At 41.8% G+C, this 26,498-nt stretch overlaps 2 protein-coding genes across 3 annotated transcripts in view; one reads left to right on the top strand and one right to left on the bottom strand.

Moving 5' to 3' along the window:
* mettl22 (methyltransferase like 22) overlaps positions 1 to 22,656 on the bottom strand; it is a 30,012-nt gene extending 7,356 nt beyond the window's left edge. The window contains exons 1-6 of one of the 2 annotated variants that reach the window (XM_036553534.1): positions 22,584 to 22,656; positions 17,764 to 17,904; positions 8,396 to 8,749; positions 6,570 to 6,610; positions 6,319 to 6,463; positions 1,232 to 1,303 (exon numbers count right to left, since the gene is read on the bottom strand). In XM_036553534.1, coding sequence (XP_036409427.1) covers positions 1,232 to 1,303; positions 6,319 to 6,463; positions 6,570 to 6,610; positions 8,396 to 8,749; positions 17,764 to 17,869 — 718 coding nt within the window. In that variant the 5' untranslated portion in view covers positions 17,870 to 17,904; positions 22,584 to 22,656. Of the gene's footprint in view, positions 1 to 1,231; positions 1,304 to 6,318; positions 6,464 to 6,569; positions 6,611 to 8,395; positions 8,750 to 17,763; positions 17,905 to 21,705; positions 21,895 to 22,583 lie in introns of those variants that run through there. The other variant, XM_036553535.1, reaches the window with a different exon arrangement.
* Positions 22,657 to 24,398: 1,742 nt separating this feature from the next.
* Positions 24,399 to 26,498, top strand: part of LOC118794035 (transmembrane protein 114) — a 28,131-nt gene continuing 26,031 nt past the window's right edge. The window contains exons 1-2 of the mRNA XM_036552168.1: positions 24,399 to 24,576; positions 24,664 to 24,741. Of these exons, the coding sequence (XP_036408061.1) occupies positions 24,399 to 24,576; positions 24,664 to 24,741 (256 nt within the window). The remainder of the gene's footprint in view (positions 24,577 to 24,663; positions 24,742 to 26,498) is intronic.

The following is a 26,498-nucleotide window of genomic DNA, read 5'->3' as shown; positions in this document are numbered from 1 at the left end:
CCATCCTGTGCGGTGTCCTCCTCTGAAGGTTCTAGGTGGTAAAAGCAAGATCCGAAGCAGTCTGCATTGCCATGCTAGCTACGGATATTGAGCTGTGTACAAACAACATTTTTTGTCATGAATATTCATAATGAGCTAGCAAATTAAAACACTTAGACCGTCAATATGGGCAGACAGAACTTTCAACGTGAAGCACACAGAGCCCAACATCTGATCATTATATAGAATGTCTGTGATACCACCCTGGAGCAAATGGTCAGTGCCTTTATGACAAAGCTAGCCTTTCCCATTTTGGAGGTTCTAGCTGCTTTCATCTTAAGGGTGTAACCACTCCCACCCTAGTAACACTAGGTATGCCCACCTGGGAGTTCCTTTCCACTCACAACCGATGTAACCCGAAAGGGTGCAATGCTGGCAGTTGAGTATAAATACATAAATCCGCCTTGCAAGGAGCTGAGACGGTATGTTTTCCCAAAAAAAAAACTGACAATTAATTTCTTGCTCCAATTAGATAAACATGCAAAATGTTCACTGTACAGTTAAGTGCTGGTAATCTTGAAAGCCAAGTGGCTTTCAGCACAGAGCTGAAGTCTCTCAAGGCATACAGGGTGCTCTCTCACAAACTGCAGATACAGATTCACCGCAAAAGTACTGTATGATGGACAGGTATCAAAACCTGACGCAACGCTTCACAAGAGGTAGTGGGGCACATTAAAGCTTGGTTCAAATGGAATGTGGGAGTGGTGCAGGGGAGCCTTACACCTACGACTCTGGGATCAAACACAGACCAGATTCTCCTGGAAGAGGAAAATGAACAGCTTATCGCTGTCCTCCCTCATGCAGATCAGTCAGTCAGCCGTGGCTATGGCTTCAGGGAGAGTTTGTGATAAAACATGCAATTCAAGAACGCGCCTGAGAACTTCAGTCATTCTTCTCTACAGCACTAATTTAATTCCACATCAAGGCCTCAATTCAGTCTGTAGCAAAAAGAGAAAAGATTGGGACAGAATATTTTCCAATGTTTCGTTTTACGTGTCATAATCACTGCAACAGCAAGCGTTATGTTCAAGCGTTATAACAGCAAGCGTTATGTTCACAAAATTTCCTGATTTCACCAACTGACAAGCTCATTGAGACATGTAGTGTAAAGTAATGATCAAAACTGTTGCGTTAAAATTAAGGATGAAACGCACTGTGTTTAGACTGAAAAGAGACCCAAAGTGGTCTTTACCTGCAGGCTTCAACAGGTGTCTGTTTAAAGTAACATTCCGCTGACACATGTTCAGAAGATCTTGCCCCACATCTGAAATACAAAAACCAAAATTGAAAAAACTTTTTATGGCAGCGGTTTTCAAACGTTTTTTTCAGGTGACCCACATTTTTTAAATGACAAACCATAGAGACCCAAACAACAACAGACGTGAACAAAATGGCACTGAACATGCAATCATATTTCCAGTGTTTAAATTTTAATTTCTCATTTCATTGTTATCGGTATTATCAAACCATTTTTTCAATAAGTATTGAAGTTTCAGAACAAATTTGTTTTCCCAGTGCAGTAGGCTGATTATTATTATCATCAGAGCGCTATTATCAGAACAAGTTTCTCAATAAGTGCAGTATAATTATCATCAGTATCATCAGAACAAGTTTTGCAATAATTGCCCGATGTGGCTACAAGGTGTTGTGCAAACAGAAATGAAATTTCACCCTTGAGAGAGACCTACATTGTAGATGTACAATTTGTTTGGGCACCCAAATTAAATCTCCCATGACCCACCTGTGGGTCCAGACCCAGACTTTGAAAAAAATGCTTTATAGCAGAGAACAAAAGTTTAGGTTAAAGTCTAAGACACAAACCTTCCTGTTAATCTGCAGGTGCAAACAAGCGCTCGCACATTCCCAGTAACAGGACAATATTATTCAATTACCCAAAAAAGGTCAAGGAAACAATACGTGAGTCTAACTGGCTCATTTGCCTGTTTCCATGGCATGGCAACCTTGACAGAGCCATGTAGTTAGTCAGACTTTCAAAATGCCATGATTGGCTAACATGCAATCACAACAGGATACCAGGTTTGTCTAAAGGTTGATGTTACAATTAACCCAAAATGAGGTCTCAAGGCAAGAAACACAATAGAACGAATGTTTGCTTGCATCAATTTGAATTAAATAATCAAAGTGTTGTTTTTTTTTTATAACAAAACAATGAACATGTGAACATGTGAATGTTCATTTTGTCATGTTATTAGTTTCTGCTGATTTTTAATGTATCTTAATGTATATGGGCACCCCCTGCCTAGACTGATACAACATTCCATAGATTTTAGTCTAGAATAAGGATTTCTGGAATTCTGTCCATATTCCCGTTTTCTGTTCGATTGAAGGTGAATTGGATCTGAATCATTTAATTGGAGCAATTATTTAACAAAACAAATGCAGGTGGCCGTGTGTGAGAGATGCTTTGTTTCACTGTTCAGATTTGCCTTCATCACTTGCTTTAATGTAGCGTATTAATTGCTCTGATTATGTAATTAGACATTGGGATGGAATAAAAACCTGAAAGATCACCAGAGCTGCACAAGCTCAGAGGCTAAGGTCTGCCAGCCACATACGCTGTCAGTCAACAGGAAGGCATGCAAATTGCAGAGCCACAAACTGCTTCAGATGGCTTCATCTGAAATGCAGAGTGCTTTTTCTAATATTTTCCCATCAGGCCCATTAAACTTCAAGGCATTCACACAACACATGCACCTTACAACTTGAGCCAGCTTGGCGAATGACATGTCATTGTGTGGGAAGAGCTTCCTGACAATGGTAATCCACGCTGTCGTCAAGGCCTGCTGACTGACAAGTCTGAGCCATTAATCCAGTCCAGCATCGAGCCTGGAGGGAACCTGCTCCCATGTGCGGGCTTCTGATTAGCTTTAAAGCCTGCACCACTATCTGGACCTGATCGCTCATTTCCAGGAAAACATCAAATACGTATTACTAGATCCTGTCAACCCAACATTGTAACTTTCTACAATATTAATAAACAATATTCAGATGCATGTGAAATATTTAGATGTGTGTGTTTAGATGGCTAGACATTCCAAAAAGAATACAGCTCTGAAAACCTGCAATATCTCCAAAATCCATGACCTGTGTAGCCAGGTGGTAGAGGTCTAAAATGAATTCCCCAGGCCCCCATGTCTTTCTCCCACACCATCCACTCTTCTGACTTTTTTTGCTGCTCTTTCTTTACCGTGCATTTGGCTGCTATGTTCTGTCTGAATGTAATGCTCTCTCTTATCAATAAAGTTTTTAAAAACAGAATTAAATGACTTCCAACGGCTGCTGCAAACCAAACGACCATGAAAAGGAGCAGTCAATGCAGATGAAACGCACATTACCCACTAAGGCTCGTTGCAATTACTTCTGTTTATATGACCATTGACTTTCATTTGACAACTTCACAATTTCTCTGTTAGAAATTCCTGGTGGAGTAAATGCACTATTGAAGGTATGTATCCCCCCCCCCCCCCCCCCCCCCCCCGAAAAAAGGTTTTTTAAGGTCATACAACATACTTATAAGTCTCAGTGAAGCTTAAATAGCTATGTGGCTACCTGTTCCAGACCCCAATGAACAGCTGGATTACTCTGAATCAACTGAGATAAATACCAGTTTGTATCTCTCATCTGTATATTCAGCGGTGTTGAAATGAGCCCCGTTACATTTATCTTTTTCCATTATGTTCACATGAAAACCCTTCACACAAACAATGATTGACAATGTGACGTGTTCAATTAACAGCCTGGTCAAACCAAACTGATCTCCTTCAGCGTTAATGGAAACCAGCATGATGCATGTGATTTTTTAAATCTCCCTGTCGACGTTACCATGGTAAACTTATGCAGTGACCTGAACAGCACAGCTGAACTAAACAATCTGACAGTGGAATGCTGGAATGCCTCAGCAGCCTCAACATTTCCTCGACAGATCCACCCATAGATCTTAAGCACTCATAGAGGACCAGATTTGTCAAAGTGCCTGCCCAAGGTGAGATTACCAGAGCCCAGCTGTGAATGTGGTACGGGTGACAGGTGTGGGCGGGTGCACATTCCCACCCTGTCCCACGCAATAACCTTTTAGGAATCAGCTGCCCTCTCTCCAGGGCGTCCCCCGAATTTTGCATTCCCCTTTCGACCCTCATTTCTCACTGCAATTTTCAGAGATGTCCCTTTCAGCTGTGTCACCGTCACCCAACGCCCTCGCACCACGGGGCCACTGTGACCTCACTCTCTTCTCCTGTCACCGCCTAGCACGGTGCCACAACAGGATAAAAGCCAGGAAATGCGTCTGGTTAGACATACTGAACCTAGATAAATCGGGCTTGTAATGACCACTCACTTGGTGTCGGCCTGATACATCTGACAAGACACTTTCTCTGGGGCTCAGGTGGTACGTAGAGCTTCAGAGATATTACTATCTGTAATTTAACTAACTAATGTTGGAAATATCAACACAAAGAATGGAACACCATTCCATTTAGCTCCATTATGGTTTGTTAACATTGACTAGGTAGTGTGGTATGACAGGTCTTTGGAGTAGACAATTATAAATTGAGCTCACCTCACCTCAACACCTTCTATACTTATGCATGAGTGCTGATGTATAGCAAGTGTAATCCTCTGATAGGCTCGCCAGCAGCCAATGGCTACTCTTCCATGAGTGCATCTCTCACTGACATCAACTGAGCAACCTACCGGCATGCGGCGAGTTGCTTAAGGAACCCTGGCCAAAACAAAGTCTGTTAAGTTCTGCTACTGTGTACTTCCAGTCATTGTCGGCTAACAGCAGAGCCCAGCGTCAAACCTAGAGCATCTTGACCGCATGGCTCAGTCTGTGCTTGGAGTAATTACCTGACCAAGCAGGTCAGGAGCCCTGCAGGACATCTTAAGTGACTGGCTAATAGCTGTGTGTGTGCAACAGTGTGGCTCAGTGGTTGAGGCGCTCGTTTTGAAAACAAGCTGAGTCCTACTGCCTGCGTTATTCCTGAAAAAGTCTGTTCCACCTCTGACTTTGTAACTTAAGTCCATACTGATGATCAGACCGCGACTTGCCAGACCAGAAAACTGGACCATCACAGTGCTACCAAACAGGTAACTGCTTCTAAACACCAGCTGTACAAATGGATATGTAAATGTCGTGTATATGTAATGTAAATTTAATGTAACGGATCCTCAAGTGGCAGGAAAGGGATACGTGCGGATTAAATGATAGCTGTACAGTGAACTGGTGGGTTTCCCCCAGAGAATGACCCGAGTTCCCTTCAATGCATTTCTGTCTCACATATACTGTTACTTTGCTTCCATTCTGTTTATAGGGAAGGACTGAAAAGCGTTCAGGTTTTCCAGTTGGGGTATTAGTTCATTACAATTTAATCCAGGCTGAGTGGTCCTGAGGTATCAACTGCAAATTGAATATTGAACCAGAGAGTGTGTGTGTGTGTGTGTGTGTGTGTGTGTGGGTATGTGCGTGCGCGCTTGTCTGTGTATATGAAACAAAGCCCTGTCTGATTCGTGACCACTGGAAATGATCTCACTCTGATAACTCTATAAATAGAACATGGTGACCTGGGAGATTCTCGATGATGTATTGCAATCAAAATCCTGATGAAGGAGGTTCTGGGCCACTGATGGCGACGGAAACCTCGCGACCCCTCCATGAAAATGCTACCCACGTACGGCACTCTCCTGCTACTTCCTGCTGTGCACCACAGACGCTTCCAGTAAGGCATTTGAGCGCTGCTGTCTAGCACTTACAGCACATTCTATCACAGGTATAATAATAGAGTGGAAAAATATTCACAGGTATCCTTCCAGTCTCATCTGCATTGCTTGAAAATACCCAGATTTTACGCAGCAGAAACTGGCCAAGGAAATCAGCCTAATCTGTTTCATCTGCACAGATTCATTGATCTCCTAGTGATCTGGATGGACTTTCCTCATACTTCTTCCAGCCCATCCACATAACAACGCGATCGGTAAATCTGCACAGGTCCTGTGTGGGACTCATCTCCAAGGGACATAAATGCACTGAGGACGGAGAGTATCATCACTTCCTCAGTGATGAAAACTGTGCTCACGAAATGTGAATTAACAAGAGGGAAAAGCAGCTAGGTGTTAACTTTAGTAGCAGTATGGAGCAAATCCTCTAGTGCCAATCCATGTGCTGCCTGTGTTGTCTGTATTCTTTTCCAATTAGACTGCTTTGAAGATTTCATTCTGCATACACACAGGGCATGTGGTATAGACTATGCATTCATTTTCTACCTGTGCAGTACACCACTTTGGCCAACGTTGCTGCAACGATGCTGGTAATCCCAGTTCCGGCTCCAAGTTCGAGCATGGTAGCTCCGTGGAACAGCGTTGGCTGAGACAGAATGAAATCGGCCAACAGCAAAGCTCCACGCCACACCTGGATAAAAAAAAGACATTTAAAATGATCCAAGTATGTGGCAGAAATTGAGGACCCAAAAAAGCAAACAGAAAGAAGAAATAAAAAAAAGGACAAGCACACATACCTGTTTACCAGCATCTTCTAATGGCGTTGCCATTGTATGCTCTGGTCAAAACAATGGAAAGGATGTAAGTTACACCCAGTGGAAACACAGGCAAACACAAAGAAAAATACTGCAAACTATCTAGCGTTCCAAATCATCCAACTTTTGGACAAAAAAAAAGATTTGTGTGTTTTAATAACTTTAACTTCATCTGACTGACAAAATGATGTTCACTTGTTTAACTAATTTGCCATCTTCCTCTGAAATATTGCTACCATTTTCATGTATCTGCTTCCCCTTCCAAAATGTGAGCTATATTTCACAGCCAGCCATGAAACTATCAAAACAATCCGCCTCTTTTTTTTAAAAAACAGTCTATGCAAAATGCTGGACGAAAATGTGCTCTGCACAGTTTCCCTGAGGTAGTTTTGTTCTACACAAATATATAAACCAAATAACTGCTCAGTTCCTTTCCAACTGAAATTCAATCAATGCTGCATCCCTGTTTGTTTTTTCCCCTAATGACTTAAAACCAAACGCACATACAATAATTGTATGCACGGAATACAAATGAATATCTAGCAGCTGCAATATGGCAGCTTTGCATTTGTAAGTCAGTCGATTTGTAAAACTGGTTGCCCAGATTTAGTGGTCCAGGGTAACAATGCAATTCTGTGAGATATGCTCCATCAGTTACACACTCAGTCAGACGGTTTCCATGCTGTTCCACATTACTGATTATACCAAGGGAGGTGATGGAAGGAGACTTTTTGCCCATGTTTGCCTCACTCTCACTTTATTAGCATGCATGGCTCCCTATCAGCAGTTAAAGCGGGGCACTGAGGTGCTGTGAGAACGTCTCTAGGGGTCCTAGGACGTCTTTGCTAAATCGGGGCAGTAGATTTTTGCAGGGTTGCCCAAACTGAACACAGTGATCAGAGGTGGGCTGTCATACGTTGGAAATAAAAGAGACACTTTTGGGCAGGCTTTACAAAGGAATGCGTCAACTTCCCTTAGTGGAACTTTGTATTAAACATGCTAAGAGGAACAAGAAACACGTCATAAATGATCTTGACTGTAAGGGCATAGAGAGTGTTACCTCAAATAATTTGCCACTGCTCTGCTTCGAAGCACAGCAATGATCAGCTTAAATGAACGGAAACGGACCAGGCAAGTTCTGTAGGCTTGGCCAAAACATGGGGCCTTTCAATCCTCTCCGCAGTTGTGACCTCCTTACAGCCAGTTGCAACAAATACAGCCAGGGTTGGGACTGCAACTAGGTTAAGTGACACTCCCCTCTCTCCCAAAATTTCCCTTAATGGACAGGACCACTTGTTGCCTAGGACAGGCTCCAGATTTTATTACTGGACTTGACAGGTTCCATTATATGTTCTCCATTTGGAGCGGGCTCAAAATTGTAAACATCCTGTTCTTTTTTTACTACTAATTCACCAGCTCTGTCTGATGGCTGGCTGTTCACCAGCAGAGCAACAGGCTAACCACCAAAGTCATACTCCTTAGGACTAGTAGTGAGTCTAAGCACAATGAACTAAGGGATCATGATAATATCAACTGCTCTAGCCAGTTGCTGATTTGTGTTTCTTTTGATGTTATTGTTTGGGGGTGGGTCAGGTTGAGAGACAATTTTCTCATTGGAGTTAGTCTTACAGTTAAAAAGGCTGGAGCTAGAGTTAAGCTTAATGGTTGGGATTAGGCTGTGATGGGTTTGGGTGAGTGTTAAGGTTGGGGGCGAGGCTAACATCTCCTCCGTGGAAAAAGGCACATCGGTCAAATCGGCCCTTTTAGAGAGAGCAGCCTCTTCCCTTGAACGGGCGAGGGGCTCTCACCAATCATTATGACGTCCCCGGCACACTCCTCTTGCAGCTCCTCGTTGGCGGGCGCCTCCTCTCCCTTGCTGAGGATGATGGGATGGATGGCGTCCCTGTCTGCAGCGTCTCGCTCCAGCACCACAGAGCCCCTGGGTCTCCGAACCACGTCCAGATCCCCGTCTTCATCCTGGCGGGCCTGGGTGTCACCCCCACACTCCTCCCTCTGCCCCCCTTCCTCCTCCCCCTCTCCTCGGGGTCCCTCTCCTCCTCCGCACGCCTCACACACTCTCTCCTCCGCGTCTGTGACAGGAGTGCCGTTGCCGGGGTCGTGATCCTCACAGTCCCGAAGGATCTCAAACCGCGAAATGAAAACTGAAACAGATATTTAAAAAAGGGGAGAAAAGTCATTTTTTTGCCACGGTTCCATCCCAAATATATGAAATATTTCATTTGTGTCAGTTAAATCTGTACTTACACACACAGACAAAAATATACGTGGAACCAACAGTTAATGAGGACAGCACATGAACGTACAAATAAAATCACTTCTTTACTATGTTGGCCTCCAGAGAAAGAGTTAACGCTAAAGGCTCACAGACATTGCACCATTGTCTCAGTAACCCACAGCAGAAATGACAGGAAGAGTACATATGACAGCTACAAACAGGGTCATCTGAAAGGTCAATCCTTAAAAGGTCCAAGAGCTATTCTTAAGCAAAATGGTTTCTTTAGTCCAGATAAAGACCTTACTTTCTTTACAGTATATATTTTAAATATCTGTGTAAGTTATGAAGGTGTTCTATTTGCCAGCTCGAGTGCTATGGAGCACTTGGTATTGAACAAACTGTTCTGTTCCGATACACGTTTCAGCTGCTCAGCTCCGTGCTCTACAGGGAACAATCTGACTAACGCTCATTCATCAGCACTGATGCACGCTAATTAAGCATCAACCAAATTATGTTATTTTCCATTACTTGCATTGATTGATTGATTTTTTTTTTTTTTGGTCCAGGGATTTTTTCATAACCCACGATACCATGTCAGGCAGGGGCGAGCAAGATGACACTGAATCAATAACACCAACAATGTATTTTTTGTATACTGATGTCAAATCTGCTTGCAATTATGATACCTAAAAATAGTCTGTTGTTGCTGGCCTCAGTTTTACTAATCTTTTTGTGAGTAACTGCTCAAGTCATGTTCATACCTTTAATTTGCTATTAATAATTAACAGATCTGGTTATGAATTTCAGAGATGAAGTACCCACCCACATCCTTTAAAATTCTGGATAGGGACAGATTTGCACCTGAACCCGAGTCTAACCCCAGCATACGCTGAGCATGGTAATTTTGATACTTTCTATGTCATTACAATGCACAACTTAATAATGATTATAAATTATAACTGAACTATAAATAAAATGCTTCAATATGCAAAATCCAGTGACCAGTGCACAGTGGTACATTAGTGACAAAAAGGAATATTTAGAAAGACATGTTAAAACATTCGGAAACCTTTCACTTATCAGAACAGAAGACCTTATGAATATTCAGACCAATGTTACAGCAAGACCTTTCACGACTTTAAACAGATTTTTTTGGCTGATTCAAATTATCATTCACAGCATGAACTAGAGTGTTGAGGCTAATCCTTATCCCTCCAATATTTAGCCTGGCTTATAAAGTCTGTATATTACTCCTAATCTGATTAGGGCTTTGGCCCCTTAAATTCAGCCAGATAACTGTCTCGCTGTCTAATGAGCTCTAAGATAATGCTAGAGATCCACTGCTCTGATCGCAGTTTGAGACCATCCTCCTTAAAAGCTGCCAATTTGTCAAGGGCAGACAGACACTTAACTTTAAAATGTCTTGCTGCGTCATCAGTGTCTTACTGCAGCAAATCAGACCAGTTCTATTCAGGTTCTGTGTGAAGCTTTCTTTCACACACTCCTTTCACCGACTGCACACAAAGCAGGTTCTTACCGCTTGCTTGAAATTTTGTCATCTTCCAAGATCAAAATAGTCATTATCTGTCACCAGTTTCAGTATCTTTGACACCAGATTGACATGTTTTCTGTTGGTGAAACATTCATAAAGACAGATGCAGATTCACTGGCAGAACACAATGCCATCTGGTTCCACAATCAGCTGCCCAGACACCCAAGTTTGCAAGAGCACTTTTTTTCCAGTGACAGCCCTACAATGGTATTAAAGTTGGGCAGCAGTATTCATTTGTACTTGGCAAAATTAGTGTGTGACCATTCAGAGAAATCAGAAAATTTGCTGTTTTTGAGGTAAACTGCAGACACTAACCTACAGTACTAGTCAAAAGTTTAGACACACCTACTATTTCCACATTTTAGAATTGTAGTAAACACATCAAAACTATGAAATAACAAAAATGGATTTATGCAGTGACCAAGAAGTGTTAAACAATACAAAACGTATATATTAGATTCCTCAAAGTAACCAAAAAATATTTTTTTAAATATTTAATTTTTTTGGAAAGAAATGCATACACAGGCAGTTCTCATGACAAAAATGTTTGTGAATACATGTTTCCCATTATCATAATCAGGTGTGGCCAAACTTTTCACTGGTAACTAAGTAGGTCACGTCTCAGGGAGGGTTTCAACCCGTGCCGTTTCCAGACCTCCTCTCCGCAGATGAGGGCGGGGTTAAACGTCCCTTTCTGGCAATGACCCCAGTGACGGATGCCTGGGGGCTCAACCTCTGTGTCCCGAGTCAAGTCACTGGACCACATTTCCAGGACGCCGATCACCACTGCTGCTGCTCTCAGATTTCACTGCTATCAGTTAATCTCATCCAGGCCAGGAAGAAAGGCTCAGAGCACTCAAGCCGAGTCAACCCCCCCATTAGAAATCTCTCCATCATATGCGGTGGCGCCTGGTTACAGAGCTGGTATGACAGCTGTTGCACCCCTAAAGATGTGATCTCATTTCCACTGCTAGGCTCCAGCAACTAGAGGTTATGCACAGATCTCAATCTATGCCATGCAAATGTGATTACTTCCTGCTTTACTATCATTCTCCTATGTTCTCAACATCTGAAGTCCATTCATTGCAAATGTTGCTGGCAACCACTGTTTTGAGATCTTTTTACCACATCAGACATAGGGTTCCCTTCCCCCTGGACAGGAGCGAACATCTCCAAGTGATAACACACAACAAGGGTGGAGAATTATTTTTGGATGCATTCACGCATTTTTCTCTGTCTGCTTGTGTCCGCTTCCTAGATGATCCTGACTGGCTGCACGGAAAGCAAGAGAGTCAAGCCGCTGTGCTGTCTGTGACAAAAGCTTATCTTTCAGAAGCACATCTTTCAATTTCCAATTAGGACAAAACTCAGTCACCCTCCACATTGCTATTCATAGACAAGTCAGTGCCACTGACTATATCCTGTTACACCCCACTGACTGTGCCCCAATGCACCCCACTGCCCCCACTACAGGGGCGGACTGGCAACAAAAAGCAGCCCGGGAATTTGCTGTCAAGCGGCCCTAATTTGATACACCAAATTCGAACTGACACAACATGTTTGTTGATCAACGAATCATTAATTAAAAAAAACACAATCTGTTGATTTGTATTGTTTTTGTTAGGCTAATATGTAAAACAATGAAACTAATTTTCCAAGGTTTTCCTCCCCATGTTTGTGTGTACAGAAAGCAAAACTTTAAAGTTGAATTAATGTAATGATCACCTGACACCTAATCTGACTTAATAGCCTGCTTTTATTATCAGAATTATTTAAAATATTGCAAAACAGTCAACAGTGTTTAAACACAACTAAATTAGAACCAGCAGACTTTATCCACAGGAGCACACTATATTCACACTGTGTGAATATAGTGAATCATACTACGTATTCACACAAAACACACTATATTTACAGCACACTAAATTCACATAAAGAACACAATATTTACAAAATATCACACAAAGCATGTTATATTCACAATGGTTTTTGTTTGTGATGGCCTTTCTGAAGAGTAGAGTGTAAAATATTTGTGTAAAATGTGTAAACTGTTTGCTTAGATTGTAGAGTAAGTATTTAACAAATCATTTTTATTGCTGGGCTGGCTATCAAATATTATATGCCTTATAGGCTATAATGCCAAAAAGAACTAATGAGTAGTCTAGAAGAAAATTATCAAGTTTACATGTTTATTTTACCCTTTTACAGTCGTTCTTGATGACCATTTTGTCATGAGTCTGACTAGTTAAACCTTGGAAATGGTCAAGCCTGCTGCGGGACTCTGGCATTGAAACCCCAAGGTTAACAAAAGCATTTTGTTCACAGTTAGTTCACTTAGCCAGTTTACAGCACATAGCATGTAAGCATGACAAAGCACCTGCTCCCTGCTCACTCCTCTTTGATGTTTCTGCCTCTTCGCCACTGTCCTCATCATCACCTGCAGGCTGCTTAAATAATTTTGTTATCTTAGTGTACTTTGCGGCGTCAGCCAGCAAAGCCTTTTTCTTTTTTTGATACTCCTTCTCTGCACCACCGGCCACGGGTTTTCTCTTTCTATCCATGTTTTGCTAGATGCTAGTTTGCTAGTGCTGGATACTAACTGATATTGATACTAGATATTTTCAGTTGTGATGGCAACTGTTACCTGGTATTACAGAATGCACCGGCCATGTCGCTGCAGCTAAGATGACCTATTGAATATCTGTAAACAGGCTATATAATGCCGGGGTTGGGGAAAAAAAAGACTGGCCCTCACAAGACAAGCCCACCGGGAAAATTCCCGAACGTCCCGATGGCCAGTCCGTGCCTGCCCCACTATGCAGAAAAACAGTAAATCTATAACAAAACCTCTGATGCATACCGTCACTGTAACATTCTCCAACAGCTGCAAATATGCAAATCATTCCAAAAACACCAGGAGAATAAGATGAAAAGAACACAACAAAATCAATCATGTTAATACAACATTAATAACTTATAAGTGCTCATTTAACTCTAAAAAAGTGTCTACATTGTCACACTTTTACACTGACAGCGTTGATTTAACACTGTTGATTTTGCTGTGAAATTACAAAAAAAAATTTAATTCTAAAATAAAACACTGGTGAAAAAGCACCAGACGCAAACTGTGAGTGTTTGTGATTGTTGTGAAAACTGGAGGGGTAACCAGAAGGTCACAGGTTTTAAAGCCAGATCCCACACCCACACAGCAATGTGGGGAGTAGGGACTGGCCCCATACCTGGAGCTGCAGGTTTGCACCCCTGGATGGGGCACAGCTATTGTGTCCTAAAGCCAGGCAGTTACCCTGCATTAATGCAGTAAAAAAACATCTAACTAAACAAAAGTAGCCCTGGATAAAGGTATCCGCTCAAAATATATGGGAAAAAATAGTATGCCACAGAAAACTATGGATAATGCCAGGGGTGACTGAAAGCAATCTAGTTAAGAACAATTCATTTTCAGGACCTGCTTTGCTTCCTCAATTCTGGGCAGGGTATGGTCTATCAGGATAAAACCTGTGATTATGCAAATGGGGTCATTCCATTAAATTTCACCCATAACAGACCCCTGCCTCAGGCGGCTGTGAATTTACATACAGAGAGATATAGACCCTTCCAATTCAATTTCTACTGAGGAACTATGAATTGAAAAAAATTGGTGAAACTTTTCACCCCAGCTATCTTCCAATAGAGACTGTTTGATCCTGTCACAAAACAGGGGATATACACTCACTGAGCACTTTATTAGGAACACCTGTACACCTACTTATTCATGCAATTATCTAATCAGCCAATCATGTGGCAGCAGTGCAATGCATAAAATCAGTGGCATGATTGTTGGTGCCAGACGGGTTGGTTTGAGTATTTCTGTAACTGCTGATCTCCTGGGATTTTCATGCACAACAGTCTTTAGAGTTTACTCAGAATGGTGCCAAAAACAAAAAACATCCAGTGAGCGGCAGTTCTGCAGACAGAAACGCCTTGTTGATGAGAGAGGTCGACGGAGAATGGCCAGACTGGTTTGAGCTGACAGAAAGACTACAGTAACTCAGATAACAACTGTGGTAAGCAGAAAAGCATCTCAGAATGCACAACACATTGAACATTGAGGCGGATGGGCTACAACAGCAGAAGACCACGTCGGGTTCCACTTCTGTCAGCCAAGAACAGAAAGCTGAGGCTGCAGTGGGCACAGGCTCACCAAAACTGGACAGTTGAAGATTCGAAAAACGTAGCCTGGTCTGATGAATCTCAATTTCTGCTGAGTCACACAGATGGTAGGGTCAGAATTTGGCACCAGCAGCATGAATCCATGGACCCAACCTGCCTTGTGTCAACGGTGCAGGCTGGTGGCGGTGGTGTAATGGTGTGGGGAATGTTTTCTTGGCACACTTTGGGCCCGTTAATATCAATCAATCATCACTTGAATGCCACAGGCGATTTGAGTATTGTTGCTGACCATGTGCATCCCTTCATGGCCACAATTTACCCATCTTCTAATGGCTACTTCCAGCGTGATTATGCACCATGTCACAAAGCAAAAGTCGTCTCAAACTGGTTTCATGAACATGTCAGTGAGTTCAATGTTCTTCAGTGGGCTTCCCAGTCACCGGACCTGAATCCAGTAGAACACCTTTGGGATGTGGTAGAACAGGAGATTCGCAGCATGAATGTGCAGCTGACGAATCTGTAGAAATTGCGTGATGCAACCATGTCAACATGGACCAGAATCTCAAAGGAATGTTTCCAACATCTTGTGGAAACCATGCCACAAAGAATTGAGGCTGTTTTGAGAGCAAATGGAGGCCCTACTTAGTATTAGTATAGTGTTCCTATTAAAGTGCTCAATGAGCATACATTGATAGTGTGCTTTTTCATCATGACCTACTTTTAAACCCTATTACATATTTTCTACCTGTTTATTATGGGTACTGCTTACGTTATTACATGTTTTCTTAATACATGTATTTCCTAATAGCATAGGTCTGTTCACAATCCTTTAAATGTGACATTGTTCCAGTGTTAACTGAGGTCCTGGTCAGGCCAACAGTTTAGCTATGACAGGTCTTGTGATGTCATGAAGGGAAATCAACCTTCAGAACAGAGGTAACCACAGGGGTTGATTAATACCATTGCTGAACACAGAACAAGGTAAAAACTGGAACCCCACATAGCTCATTCCAGTGTACCTGAAAAGAGTCTTTTTTTAGTTCCTCAGTTCTTTTTAAGTGCTTGTTTTTAGCGTGCAAAGAATGCCAGTGTTATTCTACTTCAGAGAACATGAGAAAGTGATTTTGATAACTGGCAATCAATTTTGCACAGAACGAATCAGTTATGACTGTCACTCAGACTCTTCGGGGCCAGGAGAGACTGTTGATCACAATTCAAAAGCAGGGGGGAAGGCAGAACAGAACAAAACCTTCCATAGATCTTATACATACTTCTTATTTATTTATTCTTACATATTATTTTCCAACACGCTTATCCAGAGTGACTTACAAGGTCATCGTGGTGCGGTTTTTCTAAGAGATCATCAGTTCAGTCGTAGTTTAGTTCACAATTGCCATTCAACATTTACATTTATTCATTTTGGCAGACGCTTTTATCCAAAGCGACTTACATAGGTTACAGTTCTTTACAATGTTATCCATTTATACAGCTGGATATTTACTGAGGCAACTGTGGGTTAAGTACCTTGCCCAAGGGTACAGCAGCAGTGTCCCAGCGGGGATTGAACCGTCAACCTTTCGGGTACGAGTCCTGCTCCTTAACCACTATGCTACACTGCCGTGCCGTGTACCCCTCCAGGTCATGCAGCTTGAAATTAAACTAGCCTCTTCCAGCAAAGTATCTGAGAACAACTACAGTGCACTGCACTTACAAGAATCGCATACGCCCAGGAAATTTTTGATTGTCATAAGCAGCTGATTATTAACAGTAGAGTTCCACATGAAAGGGTACGATGGATGCTTATGTTTTAAACATTGTTTTCCTCTTAATTCAGAAATTTCATTAGCCAAGCTCTTCAGACATGGAACATAACATATTTGAAGTGTTCTTATGTTATACTATTATGTGTATATTATGTTTATACAATGCTTCATTACCTAATACATTAATTAATTTTGAGTGTATCCATGAGAACTGCTACTGTAAGGCCTCCTTAGGTCGTGATAAATTGTAGAGGATTTCTTACTCCGGCCATTCTGACAGGGATCCAGGCATTTAGCTAAACCTGCGCAACTTTTATCCTCAAAATATTTTAAGTGCTATGCGCTCTGGTCATTAAGAGGAGAAAAGCAACACACTGTATTTAACTTCTAATGGATTTTTTCATTAATTATGTGCCATTGTGCTCCATTGAGTACATTAAATGAAATTGCAAGCAGAGTTTTTAAACTGCACTACTATAGGAACAATTTTTGTCTCAGTGCTTCTCATCACTATATGTGGCTGGTTCAAACATCAGTATTTCATGTATGCAAAGTGCACTGTTTTTATAAACCCACTGGAAAAGTGTTCTGTTGGCCATTTTGCATTTTTTACACCAAGCAAACCATCCTTGTATGGCAGATGTATAAAAACCTCTTATATATCCAACCAAAACCATACTCTAGAATTGAACTGTATATCATAAATACGTATTATTATATACATAATCACATATATCAGAGTACCGGTTTTTTAAAACAGGAGTCAAACCCAGAGTAATCAACTTAGATGTGAAGCAATTACACTGATAGCACTACTAAAATCTTTTTCATAACAGAACAACAGATAGTATCTTCACTGTGCAATATGAGGTATTCAATGACTCAGCGACCTGGAAACAGTGAACATAAGCCAAATCAAGCTCATCTCAAGGTGAGCTGGCCCACCCTTAGATTCTATCAAATAGACTCTCTGGTTAATATGTCCACTTCTTTTTCAGGTCAAGCACAGTTTCCTGCTGACCTTAGCAATGACCAAGTCTGTGACATCTATGATTCAACAGAAAAGGGAGAATTCAGGGGGCCACATAAGATGCTCAGCTCACAGTGAACAGTTGAGCAAGAGGATGTACAGTACCACACAATGTAGGCAGCACAGCCAATTGTGACAGTCATGAAGTATTATGACATCAGCACTGTGCAGAAATGGCAGCGAGGCTTAATGTTTAGGGATCTGTGCTTGTAACTGCAGGGTGGCTGAATGTTCAGGGGAGAAACTGAAATTTTACCTTTGATCAAGATACAGTAATATCTTGTTGGCTGAGTAGCAGATAACATGGACATGAAAACCCATAATAGGCACACCAAATGGATGTAGGACATGAGGAGCACTCTGTTGTGGAAATCATGGATCAGAGGAAGGCTATGAAAACAACTGCCTCTCTCCACACACCATACCTGGCTGTCCCACGCCGTTGAGGCGGGTCATGAGGTGGCGGGCGTTGGGAAGGAGCAGGTGGACGTCGGACAGCACCGTGTCACTGCGGAAGGTGACCTGGTCCATGTCCAGCCCAGCATTTCACACTTCAGGGGGTACACCTGGCGAGGACAGACACATTGAGTTTTCTCATCTTCACCATACAACTGTGTCACCGGAGGTGGTCTGAACTTTCCGCCGCAAGGGCTTTTCCTTATCTCCAAGTGTTCAATTCAAACACTGACCCAGCCAGTATTACAACATTTACACAGCTGGGGGCTCTCGAGTGGGTTGCACAGTACCAATTATGTTTGTATTACACAGCCAACAAAAGCAGTGGTTTATGGTTTGGGTTTGCCCCAATGGCTCTCTAAAACTCAACACTGTAAAAGACACCCCTGTTAGCTTTGTTATTCTCTAATAGCCAAAGGTTCAACATTTTGTCTGCATCTCCCCTTGTGTGCAAGCTGAGCTCTATGACCTGTGCTAAATCCCAGCCATCTCATAAAGCTGATGACGAGCAGGAGCCCACAGTGGCAAAAGAAATTGGCTTCGTTCTGCCAAGGACAGGGGTGGGCAGGTTGCCTGGAGCTGCCTGTCTAACTGCTCCCAGGCTCCCTGCAATTCGTCAGGCACCTGCACACTGCTGGAATAAGGTCACTGGTATAGAACCTCTCCTCAAATAAGCACCCACTCCACTGTCTTGCATTGTGTGACTTGGGAGTGTGAAAAACAGCTGTTGCCTGCATGCGAGTGCATCAGAGTATTCATCTCATCTCAGCACTTCAGCGAGAATCTTGAGGTTGCTACAGTCAGACGAGCCTACTACGGTACACAATTACCGACTGCAAAAACAGAATTGTGTAAAGGGGGAAAAGGCATGCAAAAACAGTTTCTGTGCCCTCCATTCATGCAGAAAACCTGCAATGACAGATTTGCATAAGTCCCCATTCCCTCAGCATCCGTATCAGTCACTCTAATTAAATCAAATTAATAGCTACTGTCTTTTTTCACTCAAGGGTACGTGACTCTCAGAAAACAATCAATATAAATAGTGGGTTTCGTTCCGTTCAATAAAAAAATAAGAAAGGAAAACAAAGGCTTGCTTAAAAACAACAACAAAAATGCCTCCCGCTTCCGAAAAACATTTACCCAGCTGTTGAGCACATTATGGCACACCATGTTGTCGCTTAGTCACTGCGCTTGACTTTGTTCCAAAAACCCGGCTCCCCTCCTGCATACCCTTTCATAGTTATCCCCATGATAAACCAATCAGCAAAGCGCTGACGAGCTACAAGCTGGTTTGGCGCTGTAGACGAATCAATCAACGTCCCTGACTGAAAGCCTCAGAAAATGACATCACTCAGAGAGAGTACAGGGCCGCTCGGGGGGGCGTTCACTGGGAGCTCATTCTGAGGTGCGAGGTTCGCTCACCGAGAGGCGACGACGCACGTTCGAGCACCCACTGCGCAGCAGAGAGCGCTCAGGAGAGGGGGAGACAACGAAGGTCAAAGTTCACCTCTTTATCTTCTCACAGCATGCGCACACAGCTCCCTGCAGGGACGCTGTGCTGCACATGTACAAAAGCAAGCCATTCTGTGCAGCATACACAGCAAGCTGGAAATTAAGTGTAGGACAGTGTAGTAAGATACAGGGCTTGTAACCCCAAAGGTTGCTGGTTTGATTCCCTGGTGGGCCACTGGTACCCGTGAGAGGGATACTTAACCAGAATGGCCTCTGTAAAATATCCAGCTGCATAGATCAATAACATGCAAAAAAACACTGCAAGCTACTCAAGGCACCGTACTATGTTTTCAAGCCATGATGGACTCCCTCTGGCTTTGATCGATACTCTGTGTCAAAACTCCAGCAGCACTGATCAGTAGGAGTGTGAACACATCATTGACACAGTCAGTAATTAAATGCAACAATGTATGCTCACACTGAGGCTGGCAAAGAAAAGCTGAATATCAATACAGCATAATATTTATTGTGTTGTTTTACCGTACATTCACTTTGGCCGGTGTCTTTCAGTTAAACATTGATTTAAAGCCAACCTATGGTGACAGTATTTCTTGTCTTGGAATTAGTTTCTTATTTAATATGGCAAGGCTGTATACATCGAGTGCATTTTTGTGCTTAACCACTTGTGGCTAACTGTAGTGAACTGAAGCGTACTGATCCACATCATATTGAATTGTTGTGAGTTTACAGCTGTGTTCTTAATGCTTTTTCACCATACCTCTGTCATTACAAACTGTACATTTGGCTTAGTTCACCACGTCATCGTCTGCAATATGCCAACACCTTTTTTCATACTACATTTCACACAATGCACAACAGGAGTGTGAACACCAAATGCAGGATAGGCTCATCTCTCACTGACATTTACGCAACTCATCTGTAATGCTCCCCTACCCGGCAGAAGAGAGCCAGTTCATATTTTAAGTTCCGCTGATGGTCTCTCTAGGTCTGCCCATTCTACCCCCCTCTCTCACATTCACACACAAACACATACTCCCTACACTGTATGGTATACCACCAGGTCAAGCCAATGGTCTCTGTAAATCTGTCCATACTACCTTTGCTCTCTCATACTAACACCCAAACACAAATTGACTAAACTGCACAGCATACTACCAGGTCTTGGAAAATGTCCCACTGAACTTAACCTCTGACCTCTATCAGCTGCTAAAAGGAAACAGAACCTTACAATCACCAAAGGTTACTGGAACATTTCTGTGGCGCTCTGCAAGGAAACTGCTAAGCATCACTACAACTTCACCTTTGCATCTGCTATCTTTAAGCCTTGTCAAAAAGGACAGGGCTAATTCCTTTTCCGACTGTTTCTGCATGACCTGGACTTAGTTGTAAATTGGAATGTCATTCACTGCACCAAAACGGAAGTTGAGAACCTGGAAGGTGTTGATGACACTTCCATTGAATTTCTTACATCTATTACACTTATAAATACCTGTCTGACAGTCACCAGCCACATGAGTGAAACTGGTGAATAAGATCTACCCAAAAAAGTGAAATGCAAAGAATATCAGCAACACTGCATTGAGGATCAAGGAACTGGGCTCATAAACAGCATGTTGCAGAGATTACTCCGAGTTGGGGTACTGGCCTTATACCCTTTAGCAAGGCTTTTAGTTAACCAAAATTTCTAACTTAAAATCAAGCTGTACAAATGTCTTATATGTAAACACGTAAGAAATATGTATGGACGGATATGGATGCGTATGGATACGGGCGTCTGCCAAGCAAATAAATAATTATAACGATATAAATATTTGTCTTGAGCACTTGAGTACTTGAGCAAATTTAAGTACTTGTTAAACTTGTGTGACCCATCTATCCAAAAAAGACGAAAAGATGAGCGCACGTTCTACGGGCGAGTGAACCGGAGGATCGCATTCGTCTCGCCTCAGCACGCGAGCGCGGTTTGGTGGCACTAAGACGAGCCTAATAAGCAGCTGGAGATTCCAAAAAGGGAATAACTGCGAAAGCAAAACATTTTAAAAGATTAACAGGCACCGAATGTACTGTCTTCTTATGATCGTATCCTGCTGCCGTCGAAACGGCAAGCGAGCCGACCTTCCGCTAAAGACATTTCTTTCCAGACATACAGCAGCAACCCGGCACTTTCCTTGCTCGAATTATGTCCGCGATAGCGAGGAGGTACTGACACTATGAAAAATGTGTTCAATACAATCTGTGCTTTGGGGGCATGCTATTCGGAGACTAAACCTTAACTGCCACTGATGCATTCACAATAAGGCGCTCTTAAACGGCAATGCAATATCCATTCACAGGTTGTATGGCTGTAAATCGTATAGTCTTGGAATTGTGGAAGTGTAGCTGGGCAAAGGTGCAGCTGGTAATAAGGGAACAGCAAAGGCCATCTCTGCTATACTTACATTTAGACGGGAATTTTATCTTCCCACTTTTCCTGAAAAACTGCAAGGGAGTTTTATGTGTCTTCGATATTAATACGAGCGTCATAAATTAGCTTAAGCATTACTACAGTGCGCGCAATATGGGTCACGATGAAACAAAGCTACCAGCCGTGACAAAAGACAACAAAAAAAAAACAATATTTCTACAGAAACATGTCACAAATGCTGGATATGATCCGCGAAGTTGGAAAGATGGCTAAAGTATGTAGGAAATTTACAGCCTACCGTTTTCGGTTAAAACCAACAAGACACTGCTGCTAGCTAATTCCAGCTACTATCAATTTTATCTGATATCTGGAGTACCATGGTTACTCGTGTAAGAAAATAAGTGCTAACTGACTTCTTACTGGTAATGTTACTCACTAAGGGAACACACATATGACCGCTTTTAGCAGTGAACTCTTCATTGCCAAAAGTAAGTCTGAAACAGGTGACCATTCAGGCAACCTGACTCAAGTCCAACTCGACCGCGTGAAAGCGTGAGAGTTAGCCAGTTCGTAAGTTAACACTGTGGCAGAACCGTAAGCCATATTTCTCACCTAAAACACTTTGAGTACTTCGTAGTTACCCAACTAGTAAGTTAAATGACTAGCTGTGTATCTGGCAACCAGCATGCACGACCAAGTTCAATCAGCCACAAATTTCAGTCATCTAACTCAAACAGCTCGCTAGCACAACGTAGCTGTCAAAATTCGCTAGCTGGAGCTAGCTATTAGCTATGCAGTGCGTAACTTTAATTTTTCAGCCAAGCTAGCTAGCAAGCTACCTAAATTGACACAGCAACAAAAGCTCGCATTCAGTGATAAAATAAATATGCACAACATGCTGTAAAACCGTACTTCTTCCACCTCCTTCTTGGAAATTCCTAACTGGCTACCTCCATCTCTAAACCCCTCCGCACTGTCAACTGAATAAGTGTCACATCCAATAGGTACCGGCCATATGTGGCAGGAAACAAAGGCCTCTATAACCCGTTCCGCCCTTCAATGAGTTCAATATAAGCCTATCTGTTGCAGAGCGTTGTTTAAAATTGTCTATAAACTAGTCTGTTCCGAGAAATTATTTTCCATATATTATATTCTGTCATTTAGCAGACGACCTAATCCAGAACGACTTCTAAGGTGTAGGTATTAGTACAAAATGCATTTAATAAAACAGCATAGAAACAAGTAGCCTACTCCCTCGAAACGGGATGTGGTAGCAAATTTTTCACATCTCAGTGACTGCCTAGCCTCGAATAAACTTTCTGATAACCCCACGGTGCTCTTTACTGGACGCAATCACGAACTCACAACTGACTTCAAAATACAAACGCAGAACTTTTAACAGGGGTTTCCCGGGAAAAAAATAGCTAATGTTTACTCAAGACCAACACTGTCCAATCATTTCTGTGTAACTTCACCACACCGATAATTGCAATCTCTGCCGTATCATTTCCACAACAGAAGAACACAGCAAGGGCTTACTGCAACAATCAATAGTCCTAGTTGTCAGTTATACCTGTGGAAGTTTTCCACGTCCATTGAACCAGGAACTCTTCGTCCCTCTGTGCGATTGTGTCTGTAGATACAGCACAGACAGTATCACAAAAATCATAAGAAATGATAGATTAAAAAACCATGGGGCGGCGTGTACAGTTGAATTATGAAAGCATATTTGAGCTCTCTCTCTCTCTCTCTCTCTCTCTCTCTCTTAATACGCCTATCAACAGCATTCCCTATATTCACTAAATATTCAGATGTATAAATATATGACCTAAGCACCTGGATGCAAGCGTCTTCTGCAAACAAATGTGATTCACTATTTAAATGCACCGATCAACAATAAACCAATGCAGCTACATTTTTTGATTCCAGGGGTGGTTCCCATAATGGGAATGCCAAGAAATATCAATGCAAATCAAATCAAATATTTAGTTGCAGCCAGTCTATAGAGTAGGCTAGCTGAAAATACAGTGCACGTAAAAACTTCAAATAGGCTACAACTCTCCTTCCTTTAACATGTTGAAGTGCTCATTTCTGTAAGTTGCCTGCTTTTTGTTCAAGTGCACCAGAACAACAACGTCAGTCTATGGAATGCACCGTGGAATGCAAATTGTACGCGGAGGCGTAGAATCTACATTTCATGTTTAGTCTTAATAATGTTACTTGTAATAGCAATCTATGCCCATTCACGCCAAAAGCAACTAAGAGCATTAAGAACGAATAATATTCTTGTGACATGCCTAGTTTATGTTGCTGTTTGATTTTATAATTTATTAGGGTTCGAAGAGAACTACCTAACTGCATGTCACCTCGCCGTGTAAGGTATCCACTACATAACTGTCAAGTAAATCGTTCAAGTTCCAGTGTTTCAATACAGTAGGCTATTGCTCACAGCGAACGTTTGTATAGCGCTTCAATGACTTTCAGGGAAATTCACTTTCAGGTGCAGCGCACACCCTATAGAACGCGAGATAGATGCTGGGCGGAGAAAAATCAATCCGACAGGACGACCTCCTGGTTCATCACTTGAGGTTGCCACAGCGCCTGATGCTCAGTCGACCGACAGTACCCAGCAAGTAGAAGATGCAGCAGCGGTGAGGCTAAACGCTGCCATCCGTTTCTGTCAGTGAGCCGAGGCGCAGTTTATATGAGATCCCTGTCCCTGCCAGGATGAAGCCTACCCTGAGCGCTCTGGTTATTTTTTTGTCTGTCGTGGGGGTCTTGAGCTTTGTGTTTCTTATTCTGGCTATCGGAACTGATTTTTGGTACATTATTGACGCGTCCAAATGGGAACATAACTCCTCTATGTACCTAAGCTCACATTCGGGATTGTGGAGGACGTGCAACTGTAAGTAACATGTATTTGATATAATTTCCCTTAAGTTGCTTGCTTGATAAAGAAATGGAACAGTGACTCTTGTTTTTTCTATTCCAGCTCAAAACAAGTGCTGGCCATTCGTGAACCCATTTGGGAGTGGGAAAAACTTCACAGATTCTCAAAGACATCTTTTAAGTAAGAACTTAAGCGCCTTTGTATATATATATATATATATATATATATATATATATATATATATATATATATATATACACACATATATATAGTGTATGTATATAATAATGTTATTATTATACAAGTACACATTATAATGTATAATATAATATATATTTATTATATATCATTATAATTACTCTACAGATGTAGATATATAATTATTTCTATTACCTGTGTTACCAAATGATTGCTTCAGAATGTTTTTTTAATGATACTAGTCTTATTAGACTATAAATGTCGCGCCAGTGATTAAAGACATGGAGTAAAATTTTCATTGAATTACCGAAGTTTCTTTTGAGCCGTAATTGTTACGCATTTGGTCGGCATCTGCCCCCAATTGCACTAGAGAAAATTACGTCTGGGATGTATCCTGGGCTCACGGACGACACGAATCAATTGCCTTCATCACAGCAACAGAACTAAGAAGTGGGCTATTACATCTATTTGCGTCAAAGTATAGTATTCACTTGCTGAGTGGGTGCAGTGATGACTTGAGATTAGTGACGTCATACAGTTGTGCCGGCTGGCTCCTAGAGTTCAGTCAGGGGCAATACTTCAATGAACCATGTGCTCTCTTTTAGTGGGGTGTTGTTTTGATAGGGGAACTAATTTACAGATGTATTGAAAGACGTTTGAAGGCTTTTGTTCTACATATTAATTGGCTTTTGTTCTACATATTCATTAAGGTATGCTAAAAAGGTTGCGATCTAATTTTCTAGCCTTATCTCCAATAATGGCAACAACTCAAGACTTCTTTGTATCACTGTCTATAGGATTTTAAAATGTTCCTCCATTACTGACCTGCCAGTAGCATTATTAATCCATTGATGGCCCTTACAACATGAGAACGTTTTGTTATTTCTTAGAATTTGCTCCCCAGAGCAAATTGGTTGTGGTCCTGAACCAGTCAAGTATTTCACTGCATCAAAGTGCTGTAAAGATGGAATCATTTTTCATGACTACTACAGATGGATAAAGTAGCACAAATAGTTTAGAAGCCTACAGCTGCTCCCTATAGTTAGTTCCTGCTATGGAGTCCTGAAGGACTTGTCTGCTATTGTGTGCAAGTATGTCTTGTTGATCACCAATAGCTCTCCTGCCACTAGGACAGTTTGTAAATAGTTTTAGACTGCTGTGGTATTATCTCCACTTGGACCAATGCTGACATTCCATTCATGGTAATTCAACTCCTGTCTCTAACTGACATTTTTTTTTTTTTTTTTTTAAAGGCTTTACAGAAAATAGTCCGTAAATAGCCAATGGGTTTGCACTATGAAGATAGAATGGTATTCACTGAAATCAAATACACTACAGTTGTCCGAGTAATTAATGAACTGCTGTTGAATGTTGACTCTACTGAAAATTCAGTGTAAGCACTCAATATTATGAGTGAAGCGCTCAGAACTGCTGGATCACCGAGTTTTCTTTAATTGTGAGAAAATGTGAACAGGTCTTGGAGTTATTGTATTAAATTTATGTTCTTATCTGTCAGGAAGACAATTTTTTTGTGGAAGACAGGTTAACTAGCTAAAGGTTTGTGATTGTGTAAGAAGGGGTATTTGTGAGTGTGGGACTAATCTGCTGAATGCATTTTGGCAGTCTTAACCCAAAATTTTAAAAGGGGGGTAAAAATTTTTGGGATTATCTTTAATGCAAAATTTCAGTTTGAAGAAAGAGGATAACCCAAGCTAGAGCCTGCTTAAAAATGGTCAAAA

Source organism: Megalops cyprinoides, chromosome 19 (genome assembly GCF_013368585.1).
Source record: "Megalops cyprinoides isolate fMegCyp1 chromosome 19, fMegCyp1.pri, whole genome shotgun sequence".
Classification (NCBI taxonomy): Eukaryota; Metazoa; Chordata; class Actinopteri; order Elopiformes; family Megalopidae; genus Megalops; species Megalops cyprinoides.
This window is presented reverse-complemented; position numbering and strand designations above follow the sequence as displayed.